The sequence below is a fragment of the Zootoca vivipara genome, chromosome 2 (assembly GCF_963506605.1).
Source record: "Zootoca vivipara chromosome 2, rZooViv1.1, whole genome shotgun sequence".
Classification (NCBI taxonomy): Eukaryota; Metazoa; Chordata; class Lepidosauria; order Squamata; family Lacertidae; genus Zootoca; species Zootoca vivipara.
The window spans coordinates 47,751,234-47,773,634 of record NC_083277.1 but is presented as its reverse complement, the minus strand read 5'-3'; the positions used below and the strand labels follow the sequence as shown (position 1 = coordinate 47,773,634).

Below are 22,401 nucleotides of genomic sequence, written 5' to 3'. Positions count from 1 at the left end.
TTACTTTAAAGTCTGAATTTATAGCTGCATCTCTTCTACCTCTTGCTTCGCATATGGAGGACGCGAGTAAGAACCGGAAGTGATGGTTACATGGCACGCTCGGTTTTATTTTAACCTCTTTGGAAGCGAGAGGCCTTTCCTCCTTCCGAGGCCCTTTCTGCATGTGCGGCGGGGATACAGCCGCTTCCATCCTTTCCGCTGCTCGGGTTAAGTTCGTTGCTAGTGACCAGAGAGGTGCTTTGGTTAACCTTCTTTGCAAGAGGGAAGAAGAGCCAGCCAGTTAACGGCGAGCTTTGTGCCGGGAACTGTCGAGAGCTTTTCCTCCCTCCCATTTGTCTCTTAGTCGCGTGGCAGAACTGGGGCTTGGCTATGCAGCCACCCGCTTCACAACCACAGTGTTTGAAAAGGCTGTGTGGAAAGCCTCCCACCCCAGTGCAGCAAGGGGGCTAGCCAGAACTGCCTCCCTTTTTGGGGGGGGGGTGCCGCAGTTAAGGGAAAGGAGCTGTGAATGTGCAGAGTCATGTATGGTTGAAATTCCTGCATTGCAGGGGGTTGGATTAGATGACCCCCAGGGTCCCTTCCAACTCTGCGATGCTATAAGGACTACACAAACCATCCCGCTTCCAGAACTCTCTCGTTGGGTGTGCTTGTACCGTGGAGGGTGTCCCTAGTGTACAGTGTCCCTCTTTGCCTTTTATCCTCAGGAATGGGAGAGAGGGACTCAAACATCCTGGGGTCCTTCTATGTCCTCTTTCTCTCTCTCTCTCCCCAAGTCCAAAGGGGCCACTGCTTTCTTTGTAATTTTTATTGTATACTTTAGAGGCATAGCTGTCAAGTTTTCCCTTTTCTCGCAAGGAAGCCTATTCAGCATAAGGGAATTTCCCTTTATAAAAGGGAGAACTTGACAGCTATGTTTAGAGGAGGCATTATTTTGTTGAGGTGCTCAACTTGCATGCCACTTTCCCACTTTAAAAAAGCCTCTCTGGGTGACTTACAAGGTAACTGAAACCATCAAGAGAATGAATAACATATTTTAAATTTCTGCACAATTTTGGAACTAAATTAGCACAATAAAAACCTATAGTTGGCAGATCTCAGAAATCTGGCAGAGCCAGTGGAGTGGGTCTGTCTTGGGAGAGAATTCTACAACATATTATTATTATTATTATTATTATTATTATTATTAATGCAGGCACAACCACAAAAAGGCAGGTCGGTCGTGCCCCAGTTGGTGATGGTGGAGGCATTGGCACCCAAAGAAGTGTGTCTCCAGCTAATTATTCAGGGAGGGGAAAATAATGGAAGACAGTAATTCTTTATGCAGCATGCCAAAATGTATTTTACCCATAAGCTCTCTTTGTGTGATAACATCTTTTGGGGGGCGTGGGTAAAGGCAAGGCAGGAGATGGAGCTTAAACTACCACCACTTTTGGGGACTGCCAGTCCCTGTTGAGAAGGACTATCAAGATACCCCATGCTGGAAAGTATTTTTCAGTGTAGAAACAACTAAATGAATACACAAAGAAAGCTCAAGAAAATGAGCTAAGAAGACACTTGGTACAGAAGAGAGTGTAAACATTCCCAGAGTCTTTCCCGAATATGTGTGTTGTAATTTTGTTTGGTTTTAGTACTTTGAGTTCCTGATAAAATACTACCTTCATATTCTGCCCTTTCCAGCTCTTATAGTCTTCCAATGTGTTAAGCCTTTTTGGCCTGTGTAACCCAAGGTGAACCCAAGGCCAGGTACTATCTCGCTGCTCACCCAGTAAATTGTCTTGCGTTAATCTGGAATAACGGATGGGAGGAGGCTGTTTCTGCAGGAATATTAAGACCATGAATCCCATGAGTTACTATGTATGTTTTAGAATCAAGGTATATATACAGTATATGAGTATATATATATATTTCCAGAAAGAGTTTGAGTTGGTGTCCTGCTTTTATGCCACTGAAATCAATTGTTCTGACCAATTCAAGGGAAATAATCTTACTTTAGTGGTTCATCAAGCATACCGTACCTAATAAGTGTCTGGCTTTAAAAAATATTTCACAAGTTTTCCTTCCTTTTCTGTTCTTTGTCCTTAGATGACTGTTGTTAAAGTAGAAGGATAATACAAAATGGCAGAAGCAATTTTCCATCCCCCAAGAAGGAAGAGAAGAGTATATGAATCATATAATTCTCCGTTTCCTATTTCTTCCACCGGAGAGGGAATTTACAGAAGAGATTACAAAATATGCCAGGCTGAAATTATAAATAACAATGTAATTGTGAAGAATCCTGAAGATATAGAACACCTATATAGTATGGTATTCTTGACTGTTTTGTTTATCTGTCTAATGCATGACGCTTCTGACATTGAAAAGATTCACCTTGGTTGCTAACACAGTGGATTTTTAAAAATGTAATTAATATTCTGAACCAAATAATTGTCAATCTAGGTAAAATTCTCTCTCTCTGTGTGTGTGTGTGTGTGTGTGTGTGTGAAGGTGTGAGGTGGGGAGGGGCAAATCAGTCAAATAATCACATAGGTCCTGTATTTCTATCTGGAATGGTTGAGAAAGCATCAAGAGCAAAATAAGGTTTATATTCATGAGCACTATACTGGATTGTGTGTTTCATAGAAACTTGCTAGTGTGGGCTTCTCTTTTAAAGCCATCCCCGCTGGTGGCCCTCAGTACATTTTGTGGGAATGAATTCCATAGCTTTTATGCACTATATGCATATCTATTTTGCCTACGCTCAAAGAACTTGTGTTTATTGACTGACTTTCATACATGCTGGAAGCTTTCTAGTTTAAAAAGATACGACAGTGCGCGTGATCAATAATGCAAAGAATATCAAATGCACAACTGTGGAACTGTTGGTAACACAGATGTCTCATTTTTCTAGGGATTTTTTGGGAAAGGTATTCTTTCCAGAAGTCGGCCAGAATACAATATTTCAGATCCTATGTTGGTTGCTAAGTGGCAAGGTAAGCTAGTCTGAAACTGAATTAAAGGCATAAAGTGTGCATAATGAACCCTTTTGACCTGGCTCAACGTTTGGTCCTTAAACCCTTAAGTGCCTGGAAAACAGTATTTGCAAACACAATATTGCAGCAAATGTTGTTTGGATTCCTCTTATGCAGAGAGGGTGGCCAGGAAGACAGATTTATTTTTCTGCAGGTATCTTAGTATGAATGCATTATTTGAAGCAAAATCCAAACTGTCAGTACAATGCTACCCCCCTTTCCACGTAGATAGCTTGGGGAGGTGGGGGGAACAGGGGAGACAAAATGGCCCATAGGTGTCTCTCCATCACTACTAGTGGAGATAAGCGCTGCTGATGGGACAGGGAGGGAGGCTGTGCCACAAGGGCTACCCAAGTTCCACCCTAGTGAATGGAAAGCTACCAGGGCTAACAGCTTTAGATCCAAAATTGCATGGATTCCCTGAAGGGTCCCATTTTTTTGTTCCCTTATCTGTGCCAGCCTGGAGCTGCTGCACAAAAAAAAAAGGAAATCTCCTTTCAGCCTTCTGCCCAGAAAGCCGCAGGACTTTGAATGTGGTAGTAATGGTGCGCTAGGGAACGGATCGCGGAGAGAAGAGCTCCGGCAATCGTGGAGTTCTAAAAGCAGACAAAGTACGCTTTGGAGGGGGTTGGCGCCTAAAAAACCCCTCCAAAAGAAAGGTGAGGGTACGGGTCCCTCACTGAAGTTGAGAAAAGCGGCGTGATTTTGGCAGAACTCGGCGGCGACACCTTCTAATGGTGAAAGTCGCTGAGAGGAGCCGAACGCAAAAGCTACACAGTGTCTGCTGCAGCGGCGCCCGAGAATCTCCGCTCCTAGAAGGCATCAGAGCTCTTCGACAAGATACATCTTAACGATACGCCGACCGTGAGTGTTACAAAGCTGATATAAAGACTATAAATTTAAGACCGCGGTCGTGAGGTTAAGTCGAAGGAGTCATAAAACGCATCGCTGTTTAATTGCGAAAGAGCCCTCTGACAGAATAAGAGCTGCTTACTGAACGGGTCACTTTTAAACGCGCCGGGGAAGTCAGAGAGACTGAAAGAGACAGGAGAACTGAGCGCAAGAGTAAAAACAGAATTTAATTGAATAATAGATCACTATTCCTCATTCCAAGATGGAGATCGGGAGGCTTGAAAAGCCATTCTGAAAAGGTTTTTTTTTTCGATACGAAGGGCAAGGAGAAGGAGGAGGAGGGGAAGCGGAGAGGAGGAGGAGGTGGAAAGGAGAGAAGGGAGATCAAAGACACCGCAGCTGCAGCTGTCGTATCTACGTGCCGAAGAGAAGAAAGCTGCAAGCTGCAAGTTGGCAGACTGCCAAGACATCGGAACCTAACAAACCTTTAAAGACCATAGAGCACCCCCCCTTCTTTTCGACTTCTTTCTCTCTTCTCTTTCCCTTTTTTTTTTGAAGAGACTGCTGTAAAGAAAGAGTGATGACAGACTGAAAATACAGAAGGATACTCCCAGAAAGGGAAAGAAAAGGGGAAAATTAGGACTCTGAGCATCTATCCTCAAAGAATAGAGGAATAAAATGCCCATAAGAAAATTTAAGGAGAATTCAGCTAGTTCCACTGCATTGGCAGGGAACCAACTAAGAAGGCAATCAATGTCAACTCCAAACCCAGAAAGTGAGTCTTTGGCAGACATAAAAGAATTGATAATAGGAATGAATAAAACTTTAAACGAAAAATTGGACTCAGTTGAAACTAAAGTGGACTCAGTTGAAATCAAAGTGGGTGAAAACACCAAGATGATAGCGGAGTTGTCTGGGCAGATGAGAGAGCTGTATAATAAAAACAAAGAACTAGATAAAGCGGTGAAAGATATAAATGTGAAAATAGGAAAACAAGAGGAGGCAATAAAAAAGATAGCCGCAGAAAACAAAGATCTGAGATCAGTAAAGGAGAAAGAAGATGAAACGACACAAAGATTGAAAAAGAAGCAAGAGGAACTTGAGGATCAGATTGCTCTCCTCGAGATGAAACAGAAGGAGCTGGTTTTAAGGATGAGGGGTGTCCCGGAGTCGGCAAGAGAGCAAATAGAAGAAAAAATGATCAAAGGACTGGCAACATGGTTGCAAGTGAGAGAAGAGGATTTGATGCTTGACATAGACAAGATTTATAGAGTAAGAACGGACAGGATAAAAAACTTCAAGGGACCGGGAGATGTGATGATTTTTTTGAATTCAATGCTCCTTAAGGACAAAATTTTGCAGAAGAAGAAAGAGGAGAACTTGGTGATAGAAGGAAGAACAGTAGCCATCTTTAAAGAAATACCGAAGAGATTTAGGCTCAAGAGACAAGGCTACAAAGCAGTGACAGAGACCCTAAGTAAAAATGGAATATGGTACATATGGGAGTATCCTGAAGGACTGACTTTTACTTTCAAAGGCAAGAAAAAGACCTTCAGATCGGTGGCGGAGGCGGAAAGATTTTGTAACAGGAACAAAAAGGAGCTGCTTAAAGAATCGGAGGAAGACAGAGAAGACGAAGACCCTCAGCCTAGTGGAAGCTCTTAAGGATTGCCGTATATATAAGATTTTCTGGGGAGACTGATCTTTTCTTCATTTTTTCTTAGGGGGAGGGGGAGACCTTTCTCCTTTTGGATTAAAATTTCTTCCCCTGCCTCTCCTGCCTCTCCCTTTCTTTCTTCCTCCTCTCTTCAAAAATAATAGGAGGAGAATATAAGATAAAGAAACTGGGATAGAGTCTCCCTGCATTCTCTCCAGAAGGAGTGGAGGAAGTGAAAAGTACAGACACACTTTTGCCAACCAGAACTCTCAAGTGGAGGGGTGGAAAATTTAGATTTTGGAAATAATTTACATATATTTAGCCTATTTTCACCCCTCCCTTTCTTTAATTCCTTTATTTCGGTTTTGAAGTTTGTAAATTTGCTCCCCATTTTATTTTTGTTCAATTGGAACGGATTTAAATAAAGCAATGGATTTAAGTATTATATCTTGGAACGTGAATGGTTTAAATAATAAATTGAAAAGAAACAAAATAGAACATATAATAAAAAAAGGCAACTGGGACGTTGCATGTTTCCAGGAATCTCATGTATCACAAAATCATGAAAGGGTATTGATAAACAAGAGAATGGGAAATGAATTCATATCATCAAACAAAAAGAAGAAGAAGGGAGTAATAATTTACGTTAAACAAAAAATTAAGGCAGAAAAGTTATTTCAGGATGAAGAGGGGAGAATGGTTGGGGTGCGTCTGTACTTACCAAAAGGAAATGTATGTATTGTAAATATCTATGCACCTAATGGATGCAAAAAGGAATTCTTTAGGAAATTGGGAGAGAAAATGGGGGACTGTATAACAGATGAAGAAATAGTACTCTTAGGAGACTTTAATGGGGTTATGCAAGGGGAGGTGGACAGAACAGGGGGGAGGAGGGGGAACAGGGGAAGATTGCCAGAGGTTTTTCGAAATTTGGTACAGAATTATAATCTAGAAGATGTATGGAGAAAAGAAAATCCAAATGAGAAAAAGTTTACTTATTATTCTGGGGCAAAAAAATCAGCCTCTAGGATTGACATGATATGGCTCTCACCGAAATTGGTACAGATGATGGGGAAAACCGAAATCCTGACCAAATCAATCACAGACCACAATCCAACAATGGTGAAAATCAAAGGGAAAGATATAAAAAACAGTAGGTGGAGAATGGATGAAAGGATATTAAATGATGAAGATTTTATAAAGAAAGTCAAAAAATTATTAAAGGAATTTTATGAGAAAAATATATCGGAGGAAGTAGAGCTAAAGACAACTTGGGATGCGGGTAAAGCCTTCATAAGGGGATTATATATACAGCAAAAAAGCAGAGTAAAAAAAGAAAGGGAACATAATATGGAAAAATTACAAAGGGAAATTAAGGAAAAGGAAAGGGAATTGGCGGATAATCCAAAAAATGAGAATTTGAAAATGAGAGTGAAGGTATTACAAAAGGAATTGTCTATATTGGTTGGACAAGAAATTGAGAATAAAATAAGATGGCTTAAACAAAAAACGTTTGAATGGGGAGATAAAGTAGGAAAATTATTAGCATGGAAATTAAGGGAAAATCAAAAAGAGAGATTAATTACGGAAATAAGATACAAAGGGAAAAAATTGAGAAGACAAGAGGAAATACAGAAATGCCTCAATCATTTTTATAAGAATTTATATGAGGAAAAGAAAATAGATAAGGGGAAATTAGAGGAATATTTTTCAAAAAGGAGGAAAGATAAAATAACAGAAGAAGAGAGAGAAATATTAAATAAATCAGTGTCAAAGCAAGAGATATATGAGGCCATAAATAAATTAAAAGTGGGGAAGTCACCCGGAACAGATGGCTTGTCGAGCCGACATTATAAAGTGTTCAGAGAAGAATTAGGAGAAATTTTACAAAAAGTGATGAATGACATTTTAGAGAAGGGAGCCATACCTAAGTCATGGCAAGAAGGTTATATAGTATTAATCCCGAAAGGAGAGCAAGAGGAAAGACAGGTAGGGGATTTTAGGCCAATTTCGTTACTTAATGTTGATTATAAAATATTTACGGATATTTTAGCGGCTAGATTGAAAAAAATATTAATTAGGATTATAGGGCAAGACCAACAAGGATTCCTACCGGGAAGAAAATTGGCAAAAAATGTGAGAGTGGTACTGGATCTATTGGAATATCTGGATTGGTTTCCGGGGAAGAGGGCAGCCTTTGTCTTTCTAGATATAGAAAAAGCCTTTGATTCTTTATCTTGGAAATTTATGAAAAGATCATTAAAAGAAATTGGAATCGAAGATAAATTTATGAGAGGAATTAATTCAATATATGATAACCAAACGGCTAAATTGATTTTGAATGGAGAGGTATTAGAGGATTTTGCAATAAAGAGGGGAACAAGACAGGGCTGCCCTTTATCCCCGTTGTTATTTATATTGTCAATAGAATTTTTATTGGTGGATATCAAAAATGAGGAGGAAATTGAAGGAATTAGTGTGAAAGATAAAAATTTGAAGACAAAAGCTTTCGCGGATGATATGATTGTAATGTTAGAAGAACCAGAGATTTCAATCAAAAAATTAGAGGAGATATTAAATCTTTTTGAAGAAATATCAGGATTAAAGATTAATGAAAAAAAGACAAAAATGATGCTGAAAAATATGGGACAATTGGACAAGAGCAAATTACAACAAATTTCAAATTGGGAAATTGTGAATAAATTTAAATATTTGGGTATTACAATTAGCACAAATAATATAGATTTATATGAGAATAATTATGGAAAATTATGGAGGGAGATAAAGAAAGATTTGGCGAGATGGAGGGGTTTAAATCTCTCCTTCTCAGGTAGGATAGCAACAATAAAGATGGCAATTCTACCAAAAATTCTATTTTTATTCCAAATGTTACCTATATTAGGGGAAAAGAAGATTTTTGAAGAATGGAGGAGAGATTTAAGTAAGTTTATATGGTTGGATAAGAAACCAAGGATTCAGTACAAACTACTCACGGATGTTAAAGATAGAGGGGGGTGGGGGGTCCCAGATTTGAGACTTTATTACGCATCGTCGTGTATGTGCTGGCTCAAAGATTGGCTAATATTAGAAGATGAAGAATTATTAGAGGTGGAAGGATTTAGAAATGTTGGGGGTTGGCATACATATTTATTAGAAACAGAGAAAGGGAAAAATAAACAATTTAGTAATCATGTGATTAAAAAATCAGTATTCAAGATTTGGAAGGAATTTAAAAATTTAATGGAACCAAAGATACCGTGGTGGGCCTCACCTTTCGAGATGACAGCCCTAGGGAGAAGGTGGAAAAAAGGAAGTTGGTTGACGTACCAAGAGATTTTGGTGAGTGAAGAGGGACAATGGAAACTAAAACCATACGAAGAGATAAAGCAATACTGCAACAGTTGGTTGCAGTACATGCAGATTCAAAGTCTTTTTCAGGAACATAAAAAAATAGGATTCACAATTGGAAAGTCAAAATTACAAGAATTATTAATAGAAAATAAGGAGAAGCCATTATCAAAAATATATAAATTTTTGTTAGAATGGGAGCTAAAAGATGAAGTAGTTAAAGAGGTAATGACGAAGTGGGCACAAGATTTAGGGAGGCCGATCTATGCGGCACAATGGGAGGGTATATGGAAAGTTTCAATGCGATTCACAGCTAGTACGAATATAAAAGAAAATATATTAAAACTCGTCTATAGATGGCATTTGACCCCCAGTAAATTAGCCAAAATTTATAGGAATGATTTAGATAATTGCTGGAAATGTGGTGGAAAAGGAGGAAATTTTTTCCATTGTTGGTGGGCCTGTGGAAAAATGCGTAAATGGTGGGACGAAATCTATGAAGAAATGAAAAAAATGTTGAGGTTGACTTTTAGAAAAAAACCAGAGTATTTATTATTGAGCATTATCCCAGATAATATTCCTGAGAATAAGAGAAATATATTCTTATATGCGAGTGTAGCAGCAAGATTAGTGATTGCTCGGAAATGGAGGAAAGAAGATCTACCCACAATCCAAGAATGGCAATTAAAGCTAATTGAATTCATGAACCTAGAGAGAATGACAGCAGCAATTCGAAATACCTCTAAACAGAAATCTAAATTGGAATGGGGAGTGGTAGAGGAATATTTTAAAAGAATTGGTGTTAAAACAGAGTTGATGATCTGTTTAAATTAGATTGTCATGAGGAAAATTAGAATTTGGAAAACAATAATATGATAAAATAAAATAAATCAAAATTAAGACAGTTATAACAAATGAAAGTAACGCAATTTTAAAATATATTCAGAAGGTAAGCGGTGGGAAATGACTCGGAAGGTAATTCTTTTATCCTTCCTTTTTTCTTTTTTCTGTTTATTCTTTCTTTTTCTTTTGATTAGGAATATGTGTATATAGTATTATATGTGTATTATAGTATTATATGATTCATATTCAATATTATGGCTTTACGATTTTAAATTGTTATGTTTTATGAAACCTAATAAAGATGCTTTTTACAATCAAAAAAAAAAAAAAAGAATGTGGTAGTAGAGCTGCTGATCCACTCCGCTTTGCTGCTCCCAGCCAGGATTTGGATTGCCATGTGTGTTAACTTTCCAATACAGTGGTGCCTCGCAAGACGAAAGTAATTTACTTCATCTTGCAGTAATTTCGTCTTGCTATGCGCGGTTTGCTGCTAGCAAAAAAAAAAAACGCCGAAAAACTTCGTCTTGCGAAGCGCGGCCATAGAAAACTTCGTCTTGCGAGTCACCAAAAACATCGCAAAACGCTTTCATCTTGCAAGTTTTTTATTGCGCAAGGCATTCGTCTTGCGAGGTACCACTGTACTTTGAATATTTGTGCAGAATCAATAGCTAACAATTCTGCTTTTATTGTAGATGTCGGGTTAAACATGCCGATAATCTCATCGAAAAAGTAAGTGCAGCACCCCCCTTTTTTTGCTGTGTCTGAAGCTTGAACTGCAGTTCCTTGGTACCAGGGAGGTTCGACTGGCGCCTTCATTATACACCTTTAGGTGCCAAGCGAAGATGTTCCTCTTTAACCAGGCCTTTGGCTGATTGACATCCAGTGCCCTTTTAAATCTGTTGTGGAAGGGAGGGGGGCGTTACTGTTCCTTGTTTCTGTTCCTATTTTTGTTGTGTAGTTTGTGTTTTCTGTATTGTAATTTTGTCCTGCGAACTGCCCTGAGATCTATGGGCATCGGGCAGTATACAAACTTAATAGTTATAATAATAATAATAATAATCAACAGTGAAATTGAAGTTTGTTAGGGGTGACTAATGTGGTGCTTGAGGGTGCAGTGGGCCTGCAAGGAGCCCTCCCCCTGCTGAAATTAAGCGCAAAAGAATCATTATTGTGTAGCCAACAGAAAATGTATTGGTGTGTGCTTGGTTGGGAGATGTCTTATGTGGTACCAAAAACAGTTTCTCCCATTTGCAAGTGTGCCCTTTCCAGGCTCTGGAAAGGTTGGCAACCCCTGATTTAAGTACTAGCATTCTGAAAGTGAGAAATGGGAGGCAAAGTTAAAAAATAAATAAATAATCTTGCCTGCAAAAACAAACAAATAAATTTGAGATATAATTAATAAGCTGGCTACTGCAAATCTTCTGTGTTTCCTTTTTTTTTATTCCAGATACCAGCATCATGTAGAATGGGCTAAAAGCCTCATGCGGGAGCAAGGACTGGATGACATCACAATTGATGCAGCCATTCTGAATTTTACCCAGCCCATTAATCTGAGAGAAGTTGAGCAAAATAGTGAGGCTGGGGAGACTATCAAAATGGAGACGGCTGAGGATGAGTCAAAGCATGTAGTGACTTCTTCTGAAACAAATGGGGATAAAGTAGCTGGCCTGGAAGGTGATCCATTTTTGGACCCACTAGCCGAGAATGACTCTAATGAATCAGATGCAACAGGATCTAAACCTTTAGCTAAAAGACACTTGGCAAAACTGTGTGCAGTCGGTGCGCATCACAGCTGCAAGCCAGAAGATTGTATTGATCAAGACTATAATAATGAGTATGTGTTAATTCAAGAAGGAGGAGGAGAAGAAGAAAGAGAAGGAGAAGAAACAAATTTATGTCTGAAAAAAGAGGTAGGAAATCACATGTAAGGTCACAAATTAGCCCATTGCTGTTTTTGGAGGGACAACTTTTGTTAACAAATTATTAAAATAACATTTTGCCTTTTCAGCGACATGTATCTGACATAAGCAGTAGGTGTCATCGTTTATACCTTTCTGCTGAAAGAAATCACTCAGCTGATCTGCATCAGCAAGGTGTCATTTGAAAGCCATTATGGCATCTATGAAGTAGTGACAGGTCAGTTTAACACAGGCATCCCCAAACTGCGGCCCTCCAGATGTTTTGGCCTACAACTTCCATGATCCCTAGCTAACAGGACCAGTGGTCAGGGAAGATGGGAATTGTAGTCCAAAACATCTGGAGGGCCGAAGTTTGGGGGTGCCTGGTTTAACAAGTAACATGTGAATCTTGGAATTTAAGTTCTAAAGTTTTCCTGCCCACGGCACATTGGGACATGGGAGAAGATAAGCCAATGCCATCAAATGAGGTGTGCTAAGCAGAGAGAGAATTTTTTTCGAGAACGAAGAGGCATGTCAGAAGGAGATTTTATGGGAGAAAAGGAATACAAAGTATCTTGCTGGCAGGCTCTTAGCTAGGTAAATAAATAGCTTAGAGTTGTGACTGCGTCTTTGTAACTTGGGTGTGCTACTTTTCTTGCAGTTAATCAAAAAAGAAAGGTTAGTGTGCAGAAGGAATCCATTTAGGATCCTAGAATATTTGCAACTCAGTCTAGAAGAGGTAAGTTTGGAAGACTGTCATACTTAGTAATTTGCCAATGTAAATATATAACTTTTTTAAAAGTCAGGAAAAAACCAATAAAATTCCTTCCAGTAGCACCTTATAGAGACCAACTAAGTTTGTCATTGGTATGAACTTTCGTGTGCATGCACAGTATTTGCATGGTTTTTGTTTTTAAGAAAGTATGGATAAATTTTGGAAGAGGAGAAATTATAAATTCAGTCTTGCAGAATTCTGACGTGATTGGCCTTTCCAGGTGGATTTGTACTATTGGGAGGGGGGGTCCACTAGAGCAGCCACATGATATTGCCCACCACCTGCTTCCAGTTGGATTCATATTTAATATAGCACATAATTCTGATAAACTGTGATAGCTGCTAAGGCTGTTGCAGGTCCTTTTTGACTCCTCCAGAGGCATTCCTTGATGGTGCTTAGGACGTCACTGCCCAAGTCCCTCCTCACTTCACAATTGATCATTTGTACCTCTCCTTTCATTTTGGAAAACTTGTTCCCTGCCATACTTGCCCTCCGCCCCCATTTCTTCAGCAGTCTACTCCTCTTACCTAGCACTAACGTACACACTTCCTGGTGGTGATTTTTCTTTCTTTTAAGAACTGCTTCCATCCCAAGGCTAAGCTCTTTTCCCTTCTGTTGCTAGAATTGACATGAAAAATGAAAGTCATATTCTATTGAAGGTTTTTTCCCCTCTCGAAAGATTCTGAATAATCTTGTTGCTCATGCTCAGTTCCTCTGTTTTCAGTGGAATTTATTTAGGTTAAATTATTGAAGGATTGTGCTCATTGGTTAGATGGATTGCAGCAAAATCTTTTGTCTGTCTCCTCAGAAGCAAGCATGTAAATGACTGCAACCTTGGGTGTAAATGGGAGGGCTTTTATTATTATTATTTGAGGATTCAGCAGTCCTGTTTGTACTGATGAGAACTTAGCTCCTATTATTTGGTGAAAAGTATGATTGTCTTTAAATATGATTTCCTGTGAGCAAATGCCTTGTTTGACTTTTCCCACTTCCCTTTCCACACACACACCCCACCCTTGCTATGCAGAACATGGCGGTGCCAGTACTCTCTAATAATATACTGTATATACCCAGTAACATACACAAAATAATTCTAATTACTGTTGTTGTTTTTTAGGCTTTTTTCTTGGTCTATGCTCTGGGATGTTTAAGTATTTATTACAATGAGGTAAGATGGTGCCTTTAGTCAATACAATACAAATCTTTATTACGGTCATAGACCAGCATAAAAGGGTGGGATACAGTCATTTACAATCTGAAAAGCATTTTGGAAAGCTAAAAGGTATTAAAACAGAAGGTGAATATAAAAGTCTATTAGAAATTAAAAGAATCTAAAAGAAGGGACAGGAGCATTGGACAGGTGTGGAAGGGCATAAAAGGTTTATTTATAAAAGACTTTAACTGTTAATTTACGGAGCACTCTGATATGTTCGTTAAATCTGGTTTGTGGCACAGGTCATCCTCCGACAAATTTTGAGCGCTGCTGTGCAGAATCTAGCAACATTGTATGTTGTAGCAGGATTGGTATCTGAGAGCAACAGGGAAGTATAGAATTGCCCTGTGCGCCCTGGGTACTTAAGTAGTAGTGGGGGAATCAGGCTAATACAAATGTCTCTGTAATACATGCACTGGAGAAGGACATACTCTGCCATTTCCTTTTGTCCCGAGTCACAGGGACATTGTCTCCCGGGTAGTCAATCTTCCTGTATTGACGTTCAATGACAGCTGAGGGGAGGGCATGACATCAAGCCAGGGTAAAAGCCCTTTCGGCGTTTAGGGACTTTGAGTTTAGTTAGATATACCATAGGGGAGGCAAAGTACCTGCTGGATTCCTTGGTAATAAAAGTTGGGAGTCCTGGCTAGATCCAATTGGTGGCTAGATCCAATTGGGTGCCTTTAGTCTGTAGTAGTAAGCTGTGTGTGAGTTAACCTGTTGCATGTTCATAAAACAACAAACACTTTGTAATAGTTTCCAAGGCAACTTGCACCATGGGTGTGTAATTTTTCCTTCTTGTATAATCTTATGTTCTAAATGTAGACAGTCTTTGGTTACAATTTTGCATTAGCTGCGTATGCCCTTTGAACTCTGTGGGTTTTAATTCCCTGTAAACATGCATAGCATTGGATTGTAAGTTCCATTCATTTCAGTGGGCTTAAGTGGGTATAACAGAACTCGGGATTTTGTATAATGCTATGAGAATAAAGCTTTATCCTAAACGGTTTCTGCATTGTGTAGTTGAGTATACCGTTTGGTGTTCCATTTCTGACTGCTGAGTTCCCTAGACTAGATGCCCTGGAACCTATACAGCTCTGAGGGTTTGGATAGCTTTAGCTACACCGCAGTTCAAAAGCTAGGTGGCATTTATGCTTAGACTTGCATGACAAACTTCACTTTTGGCTCCTCTCCTCTTTGTGCCTTCTCCCAACTTGAATAAAAGATAAAATACACTGCTCTAGAAGTGGCTAAGATTGTTTACTTAGCTGCCAATAATAGTAGGTTGCTTTTGTACACTGTAATTATAGAAGAGCATCTGGTTGTGTTTTTAGGTGCCTTTATCTATTCTGAAGCTATGGGAAGTTTTTAGCGAAGCACAACCCAAATTTAAGGCTACATACATGGCATATCACTACTTCCGTAGTAAAGGATGGGTCCCTAAAGTTGGCCTGAAATATGGGACTGATCTCTGTGAGTATTTTCCTTTCATTGATTATAGTTTGCAGCAGAGGCTGGTGCACACAATGCGGATCCTGTCCTTTTTATGGGGTGATGCACTGTCCCCTCCCATTTCCACAAGGACAGGTTTTCCAACTCATGGCCTGCAAGCACAGGCCATAAGTAGGGAATGGTGCAGTCAATTCCCCTGGGGACCAATTTTGACCTGCATGCGTTTGATGTTAGACATGCAGGCTATAATTAATCTGTGCCATCCTCATACTGACGTGCAGAAGCAAGAAAGTGTGCTGGAAAGAGGGGTGGGCAGGTACTTTCGCATTCCCCCTCCACATGGTCACTAGATTGCTATCACCCAAACCGACCCATAGATAGCCTTTATGATATCGTTTTTCCCATTATTTGATAACAAAGACCACTGGACCAAATATGGTTAGTACAGATTGCAGAACGCAAGAGAGGCCACACACTGGAACTGTGTGATGAAATGGATATTGCAATGATGAAAGCTGGTGGAGTTTTGTGGGGTGGGGGATTGACTCAGCTAATTGTCTTACAGTGCAGAAGAGCGCTAATGTCTTGGTGTTCCCATTCTTTGTTGCCTCCTTTGAATAATACATGTGCACACAGCAGTATTTTTTTAAAGAAATGTTTAATTGATGGCCTACTGTCATCTGTAGGAGGGAAAAGCTTTTTACCCTAGGCAAGAAAGAGTCTGGTAATCTCCTGGGGGTGTTTATTGTCTTGTGGAGCACATTTAATATACAGAGCTCTTTATAGTCATTCTTCAGTTCCTCTCTTCCAGTTGCCCTTGAGGCCTATGAGCATGGGGAGTGAGACCCCAGCCATTTACCTGGGCAAGTCCTGATGGGGATTTGCCTCCCATAACCTACCCTCACCACCTCCTGTCTAAGAGGAACAGACCCAGCAAGGTATTGGCTTGCCTGAGCATGCAAGAAGATTAATTACACCATTGCCCCTCTCTGAACGCAAATGATGATAACATAATGCAACATTTTAAGTAATTAGTTTTCCCAATAAAAGAATGTTTCACTTCTCTTTTAGTCTGGGGGACCAACTTGCTGTTAATTACGCTGGTCATCACTTGGCAGCATCAACTGCGGTCCATTGGTTACTGCTCCCGATTCCTCTTGGTCCACATTCAGTCTTTTGAGTGGAGCCAGTATGATTTGGTTCTCTGGACCATTGGCATCTCTCTTGAGTAAATAGCTCTGCACATTACATCCCCAAATGCTGTGCATTCAGCTGTGAACTCTGCGTGTGTTTTCCTAGACTGAGAACTTCATCTAGGAGCAGGTGCAACCTTGGTAAGATTGTTGGCAAGCATGGGAGCAGCCGGAGGCTGGATTTAATCCATCTCTCTTTGAATAGATCACTCTGTGGCTGTTTTTAGATCCACAATTTTTTCCTTAAGGTGGCACTGTACAATAGTCAAAAATATCTTTATTCCCAGTTACCTGATTAGGATTTTTATTTATTGTGAGCAGCTTCAGCTCCCAACTGTTGTTAGAATAAAAACAAACAAACCCTGATCCTATTATATTATGGTTTAGATTTTCAAAGCTGAGTAATGGGAAAGCGACACGTCCTACCTTAATATGATTCAAAATGAAGAAAGCATGATATTTCTAGTAAGCGCTTGTCTTGTTTCTTTTCTTCCCGTTGCAGTGTTGTATCGAAAAGGTCCTCCTTTTTACCATGCCAGGTATAGCATTCAGATTTGGATATTATAGACAGACAGAGAGACAGACAGACAGATGTATATGCTTAGGTATTATGCTTAATTCTTGCATCATTAGCACTGAAGGAAATATGATTGCATTGGGAAGGGACAGGAGATTGACATTTTTAATAAGCACTTTGGGGTACAAAGCAAGTTTGAGTACAGGTTTTCATTAGAGGACTCGTAAGATATCTAACAGAGTGACTCTGGAAAGGCGCTTTGAGTTGGGGTAACTTGATGGAGGGCTAGACAAAATAGCCTGCCAGGTGCCTGTATCTTGTAGTAACAGAAACTTTTGCTAAATGGTACACTTTAAAAGTATGGGAAATGCACTTGTTGCTCTTTTTGTTCACTCTGCTAAAGTGAAGCTTCAGCTCTTAAGTAAATTTTAGCTGAGGACTAGTGGACTGTACATAGTTTTTAAATGCCAGTTTCACCCCAGCACCCTAAAAAAGTTTCACTTTGCTTTGTCTTCCAGTTACTCTGTCATTGTGGAATTAGTTAACAATGACTTTGAAGGCTCACCACACAGACCTTTCAGCTGGAAGTCTTTGTCTGGGTTGAACAGGACTACAGCAAATGTTTCCAAGGTAACACATAGAATCAACTAAGCATTTCAAAGCTACAAGGAAAAGCATTGTGGAGCGAAGGAAAGGTGCTACAGTGGGGGCACAAAAAGAGATAATGTGAAGTTGTCAATTATAGCCATATTATTATTGTTGTTGTTGTTGTTGTTGTTGTTGTTGTTATTTATTTATTTATTTATTTATACCCCGCCCATCTGGCTGGGTTTCCCCCGCCACTCTGGGCGGCTTCCAAAAAATACCAAAATACATTAAAATATCACAGATTAAAAACTTCCCTAAACAGGGCTGCCTTTAGGTGTTTTCTAAATGTCAGGTACTGTAGTTGTTTATCTCCTTGACTTCCGATGGGAGGGCGTTCCACAGGGCGGGCGCCACTACCGAAAAGGCCCTCTGCCTGGTTCCCTGTAGTTTTGCTTCTCGCAGTGAGGGAACCACCAGAAGGCCCTCGGCGCTGGATCTCAGTGTCCGTGCTGAATGATGGGGGTGGAGACGCTCCTTCAGGTATATAGGACTGAGGCCATTTAGGGCTTTAAAGGTCAGCACCAACACTTTGAATTGTGCTCAGAAACGTACTGGGAGCCAATGTAGGTCTCTTAGGACCGGTGTTATGTGGTCTCAGCGGCCACTCCCAGTCACCAGTCTAGCTGCTGCATTCTGGATTAATTGCAGTTTCCGGGTCACCTTCAAAGGTAGCCCCACATAGAGCGCATTGCAGTAGTCCAAGCAGGAGATAACTAGAACATGCACCACTCTGGTGAGACAGTCTGCGGGCTGATGATCTCTCCCAGCGGCTTCATATAGATGTTAAAAAGCATGGGGGAAAGGACGGAACCCTGAGGCACCGCACAAGTGAGAGCCCAGGGGTCTAAACACTCATCCCCCACCACCACTTTCTGAACAGGGCCCAGGAGGAAGGAGCGGAACCACTGTATGACATAAATAAGATAAATGACACACTGATCAATTGCAGTTTGGTTTGATTGATCCTCCATGTGTGTGACCTATCCTGGGTTCAGCTGTGTTTCTTAATGTCACCTAGGCCACTTCAAGTGCAGTCACACCTTGGAAGTCGAACAGAATCGGTTCTGGAAGTCCGTTCGTCTACCAAAATGTTTGGAAACCAAAGTGCAGCTTCTGATTGGCTGCAGGATTGCAGCCAATCAGAAGCCGTGGAAGCCCCGTCGGATGTTCGGTTTCCAAACATAGTTTGCAAACCAGAACAGTCACTTCCAGGTTAGCAGCATTCGGGAGCCAAAACATTCGAGAACTAAGCTGTTCGAAAACCAAGGTACGACTGTATTTGCATGGGAAACTCTTACATTCTCGGCCATCTGCATCTTTTCTCATCCAGTGCTAGCCACTGATAAGAGTCAGTTCAGAAAACCTCCCAAGTTTCAGGGAAGAGAGAAGAAACGCCCAATTCCAATAATCAGGGTGTCTTAAGTCCTATGTTCATTTATCGCAAAGTAAGGCTCCAAAAACATAATGGGACTTGAGTCTGACCAAACTGGGGGAGGCAGTGGAAGACAGGAGTGCCTGGCGTGCTCTGGTCCATGGGGTCACGAAGAGTCGGACACGACTAAATGACTAAACAACAACAAAGAGAGGTGTAAGTAAGATTGTGGGGTTAGTGTACATACATACTGAATTTCAAATTTCTAGCTGACGGGGAAGTATTTTAAATACTTCAAGGGAAGCACATTCAAATTTCCATTTTAACACTTATATAGTAGCTGGGATGTGCTGGAATACTTGCTTATCAGTTCTCCACTTTTTATCTGAAACCTTAAACATTTTAGTAACCTATCTAGAACACACTTACTTATTTATTTTTGTCCTACACAGCATTCTTTTAATGGGTATGATCCTCATTATACACACTGGGAAGGGTACTTTTCTGGAATCATGCAACAGAGTAATAAGAACTGGAGATAAAGTACGTATGCCTAGTACTTCTGATTAGAGTTGCCCATACATACACAGTCATGTCCCATTGCTGCAGTTTCTTGTGAAATTTCACTTCACAAACTCGAGTTTGAGGCTCTTTGGAGCTCCCCCCCCCCCAATGCAGCAAGAAGAATTGCCGTAGGTAGGAATACAAATGGTGTCCACTGAAGCTTTCCACAAATGAACCCTGGTCTTAGAATCAGGGAGCAAGCGAGTGACCTGTACATTGCCATCCATCCAATAGCAGACCACACCCAATGTGACTGTGGTTGGATGACAATTTGAACCCAGAGCTCCTTGATCCACATTAAGCGTTATATTCATCGAAGCACACTTTGCCTTATTACCACTACAGATGTAAAGAGCAAATCTTACACTGCATGAATTTCGTACATTTTTAATGGATTTTTTTTAACCACCCAGGAACTCATGTTCTGCTATTTGATTCAGCCATCTGATATGACTGCAAAAGAAATGTTGTCACCAGAATGTCTCAAAAGAATTAAAGTTCAGGTATGCACGTCCTGCTCTGATTTGTTCTCTGAAGTCACTGACTGCCTCAAGGTATCCAGTTCTCTGGATAGAATGTAGATAATATTTTAATAATTTATTTTGTAACATTATTTGAACATTTCCTAATTCAGTAGATCTATGTAGTAACTAGAGCTGGGTATACCACACATGGCAATCTGATTTGAGAACCTAGGCTTAATATCTGGGAATGCAGTAAACATATTTTTGCTTGTGCCTGAATTGTTAAGAGTAATTGTTGAGCAATTGATTATTCAGGCTAATTTATATGTATCTCAAAAGAGCAGAATGAGATACAGGTGCATCATAATATAATAATAATAATTTATTACTTATACCCCGCCCATCTGGCTGGGTTTCCCCAGCCACTCTGGGCGGCTTCCAACAGAAACATTAAAATACACTAATCATTGGCCTAACTTATGAGGCTTCTTCCTATAGATGTTACAGGAGCGATGAGGCATCTAGTTACATCAATGTGCTTTCTATGCCATTTCAGTAGCAGGTGAATCACTAGTAAGAAGTAATGCTCTAGTGTGGTCAGAATCCTAGAAAACTACAACAAAATGCCCAGGATTTGAAGTTTCTAATCCAACACTCCCAAGGGAACTTCGGGCTTCTGGATCTTGAACATCAGCCCACTATGCCACATAATACACCTCTTTCACTGATATGGGAAAGATAGATAAAACACCAAAATCATATTGTACATGGCTCAGCTATTGGCATGCTGAAAACAGAAGGTATGCTGACGTAGAATCATAGAATTGCAGAGTTAGGAGGGATCCTGAGTGTCTTCTAGTCCAAACAGCTGCAATGCTGGAATCTCCATGATGGATAGCCACCCAGCCCCTGCTTAATCACCACTCGTGAGGCCACCACCTTCTGAGGGAGTCAGTTCCACTATGGAACAGCTCTTACCGCCATAAGGTCTTCCTGGTATTTAGTCAGAATCTCCTTTCTTGAGTTAGGGTTAGAAATGTATTGAAACAATAGAGACCAAAGTTATTTGTTTTTCCAATGGATGTGTGTGTGAGTGATTGAGGGAGAAGGACAAACAAGGGGAATGGGACTGGGGGTGCTACTGTGGTGGACATGCATGTACATTGATGAGCTGCTGCCTTATCCTAGTGGAAAGCCAAAAAAGCACTTCTGCTACAGTTAATTCATACTGGGTTAACTAGGGACAAGATCAGTGAACATACTTTCCCCCCATTTTTTCCTTTTTAGTCAATAATCAATGACTTTTTTTTAGGAATTGATTCTAAACCGTTGGGTCTCATCCCATGAACGCAGTGAACAAGAAGAGCTGTGATAAAATGGATTGCGGAAACATGACAACAAACTAAATAAAATGTCAAATGTTTACTCTTGTAGATCTGTCTGTGCATGTTGAATTACACACACACACATATACACTCAGGGTTTTTTTTAAAAAAAATTAAAACCTAGATGGATACTGAGTGATATTCTCTGAACCCCCAAAATGTATTTTCTGTAGTTAAGTTTTTACCTCTATCTTCAGTACATTTTATTTTATTGCTATGGCTAGTGGCTGATGCAAATAAGATTATTCTTCTTCTGAATCTATTTTGTCCATGGAGAACATTAAATTTGTGTTCTTGGTCTACCTTGTCTTGATATTTCTGTAAACCTTAGCCATTCTGCTACAGGTAATTAACCAAACTTAAGCTCAGGGATGGGCAAGTTATAGCTCTCCAGAGGTTGCTGGACTATAGCTGACTATTGGCTATGGTATTGGGGACCAGCAATATCTGTAGAGCTACAGCTGCTCCACCCCTGCCTTAACTCCTGGAAGATAGTGTGCATGCACACGAAAGCTCATACCAAAATATAAACTTAGTTGGTCTTTAAGGTGCTACTGAAGGATTTTTTTTATTTTCCTGGAAGATAGTTATAATTAATACACTGCACACTGGACTCCCAGTTTCACAAACTACAGAGCATCAAATTGCTTCTTCCTACTTTGGAAGCAAGAGATGTTTGGAGAATGCAGATCAATAATGTTCAGAACGGCTTAGAGGAATCCTATTATGCCTGTTTAAAGGTAAAGGTAAAGGGACCCCTGACCATTAGGTCCAGTCGTGACCGACTCTGGGGTGGCGGTGCACATCTTGCGTTATTGGCCGAGGGAGCCGGCGTACAGCTTCCAAGTCATGTGGCCAGCATGACAAAGTCGCTTCTGGCGAACCAGAGCAGCACACGGAAACGCCGTTTACCTTCCCACTGTAGCAGTCCCTATTTATCTACTTGCACTCTGACGTGCTTTCGAACTGCTAGATTGGCAGGAGCTGGGACCAAACAATGGGAGCTCACCCCATCACAGGGATTCAAACCGCCGACCTTCTGATCGGCAAGCCCTAGGCTCTGTGGTTTAACCCACAGCGCCACCTGCGTCTGTTATGCCTGTTTACTCAGAGGTAAATCCCAGTGATCCAGTGGGGCTTACTCCTAAGTAAGTGCACATAGGACTGTAGCATGAGTAAAGCTGTGTTTGTTTCGAATCAGAAACACACCTA

The 22,401-nt window shown here is 40.4% G+C and overlaps 1 protein-coding gene across 7 annotated transcripts; it reads left to right on the top strand.

Annotated features, from left to right (window-relative positions):
• The first annotated feature begins 124 nt into the window (after positions 1 to 124).
• TSEN2 (tRNA splicing endonuclease subunit 2) lies at positions 125 to 21,237 on the top strand. Of its 7 annotated transcripts, none has more exons than XM_035106228.2 (12): positions 125 to 234; positions 2,083 to 2,304; positions 2,888 to 2,969; positions 10,401 to 10,437; positions 11,156 to 11,618; positions 12,268 to 12,345; positions 13,499 to 13,549; positions 14,929 to 15,067; positions 16,742 to 16,778; positions 17,275 to 17,386; positions 19,754 to 19,843; positions 21,117 to 21,237. In XM_035106228.2, the coding sequence occupies exons 2-12, from the start codon at positions 2,116 to 2,118 to the stop codon at positions 21,174 to 21,176; spliced, it is 1,338 nt and encodes a 445-aa protein (XP_034962119.1). In that variant the 5' UTR covers positions 125 to 234; positions 2,083 to 2,115; the 3' UTR covers positions 21,177 to 21,237. The 7 variants fall into 7 exon arrangements, with proteins under 7 accessions (XP_034962119.1, XP_034962120.1, XP_034962121.1 ...); XM_035106229.2 differs by having other exon boundaries at positions 131 to 206; XM_035106230.2 differs by lacking the exon at positions 125 to 234 and having other exon boundaries at positions 244 to 2,259.
• Positions 21,238 to 22,401: the final 1,164 nt, after the last annotated feature.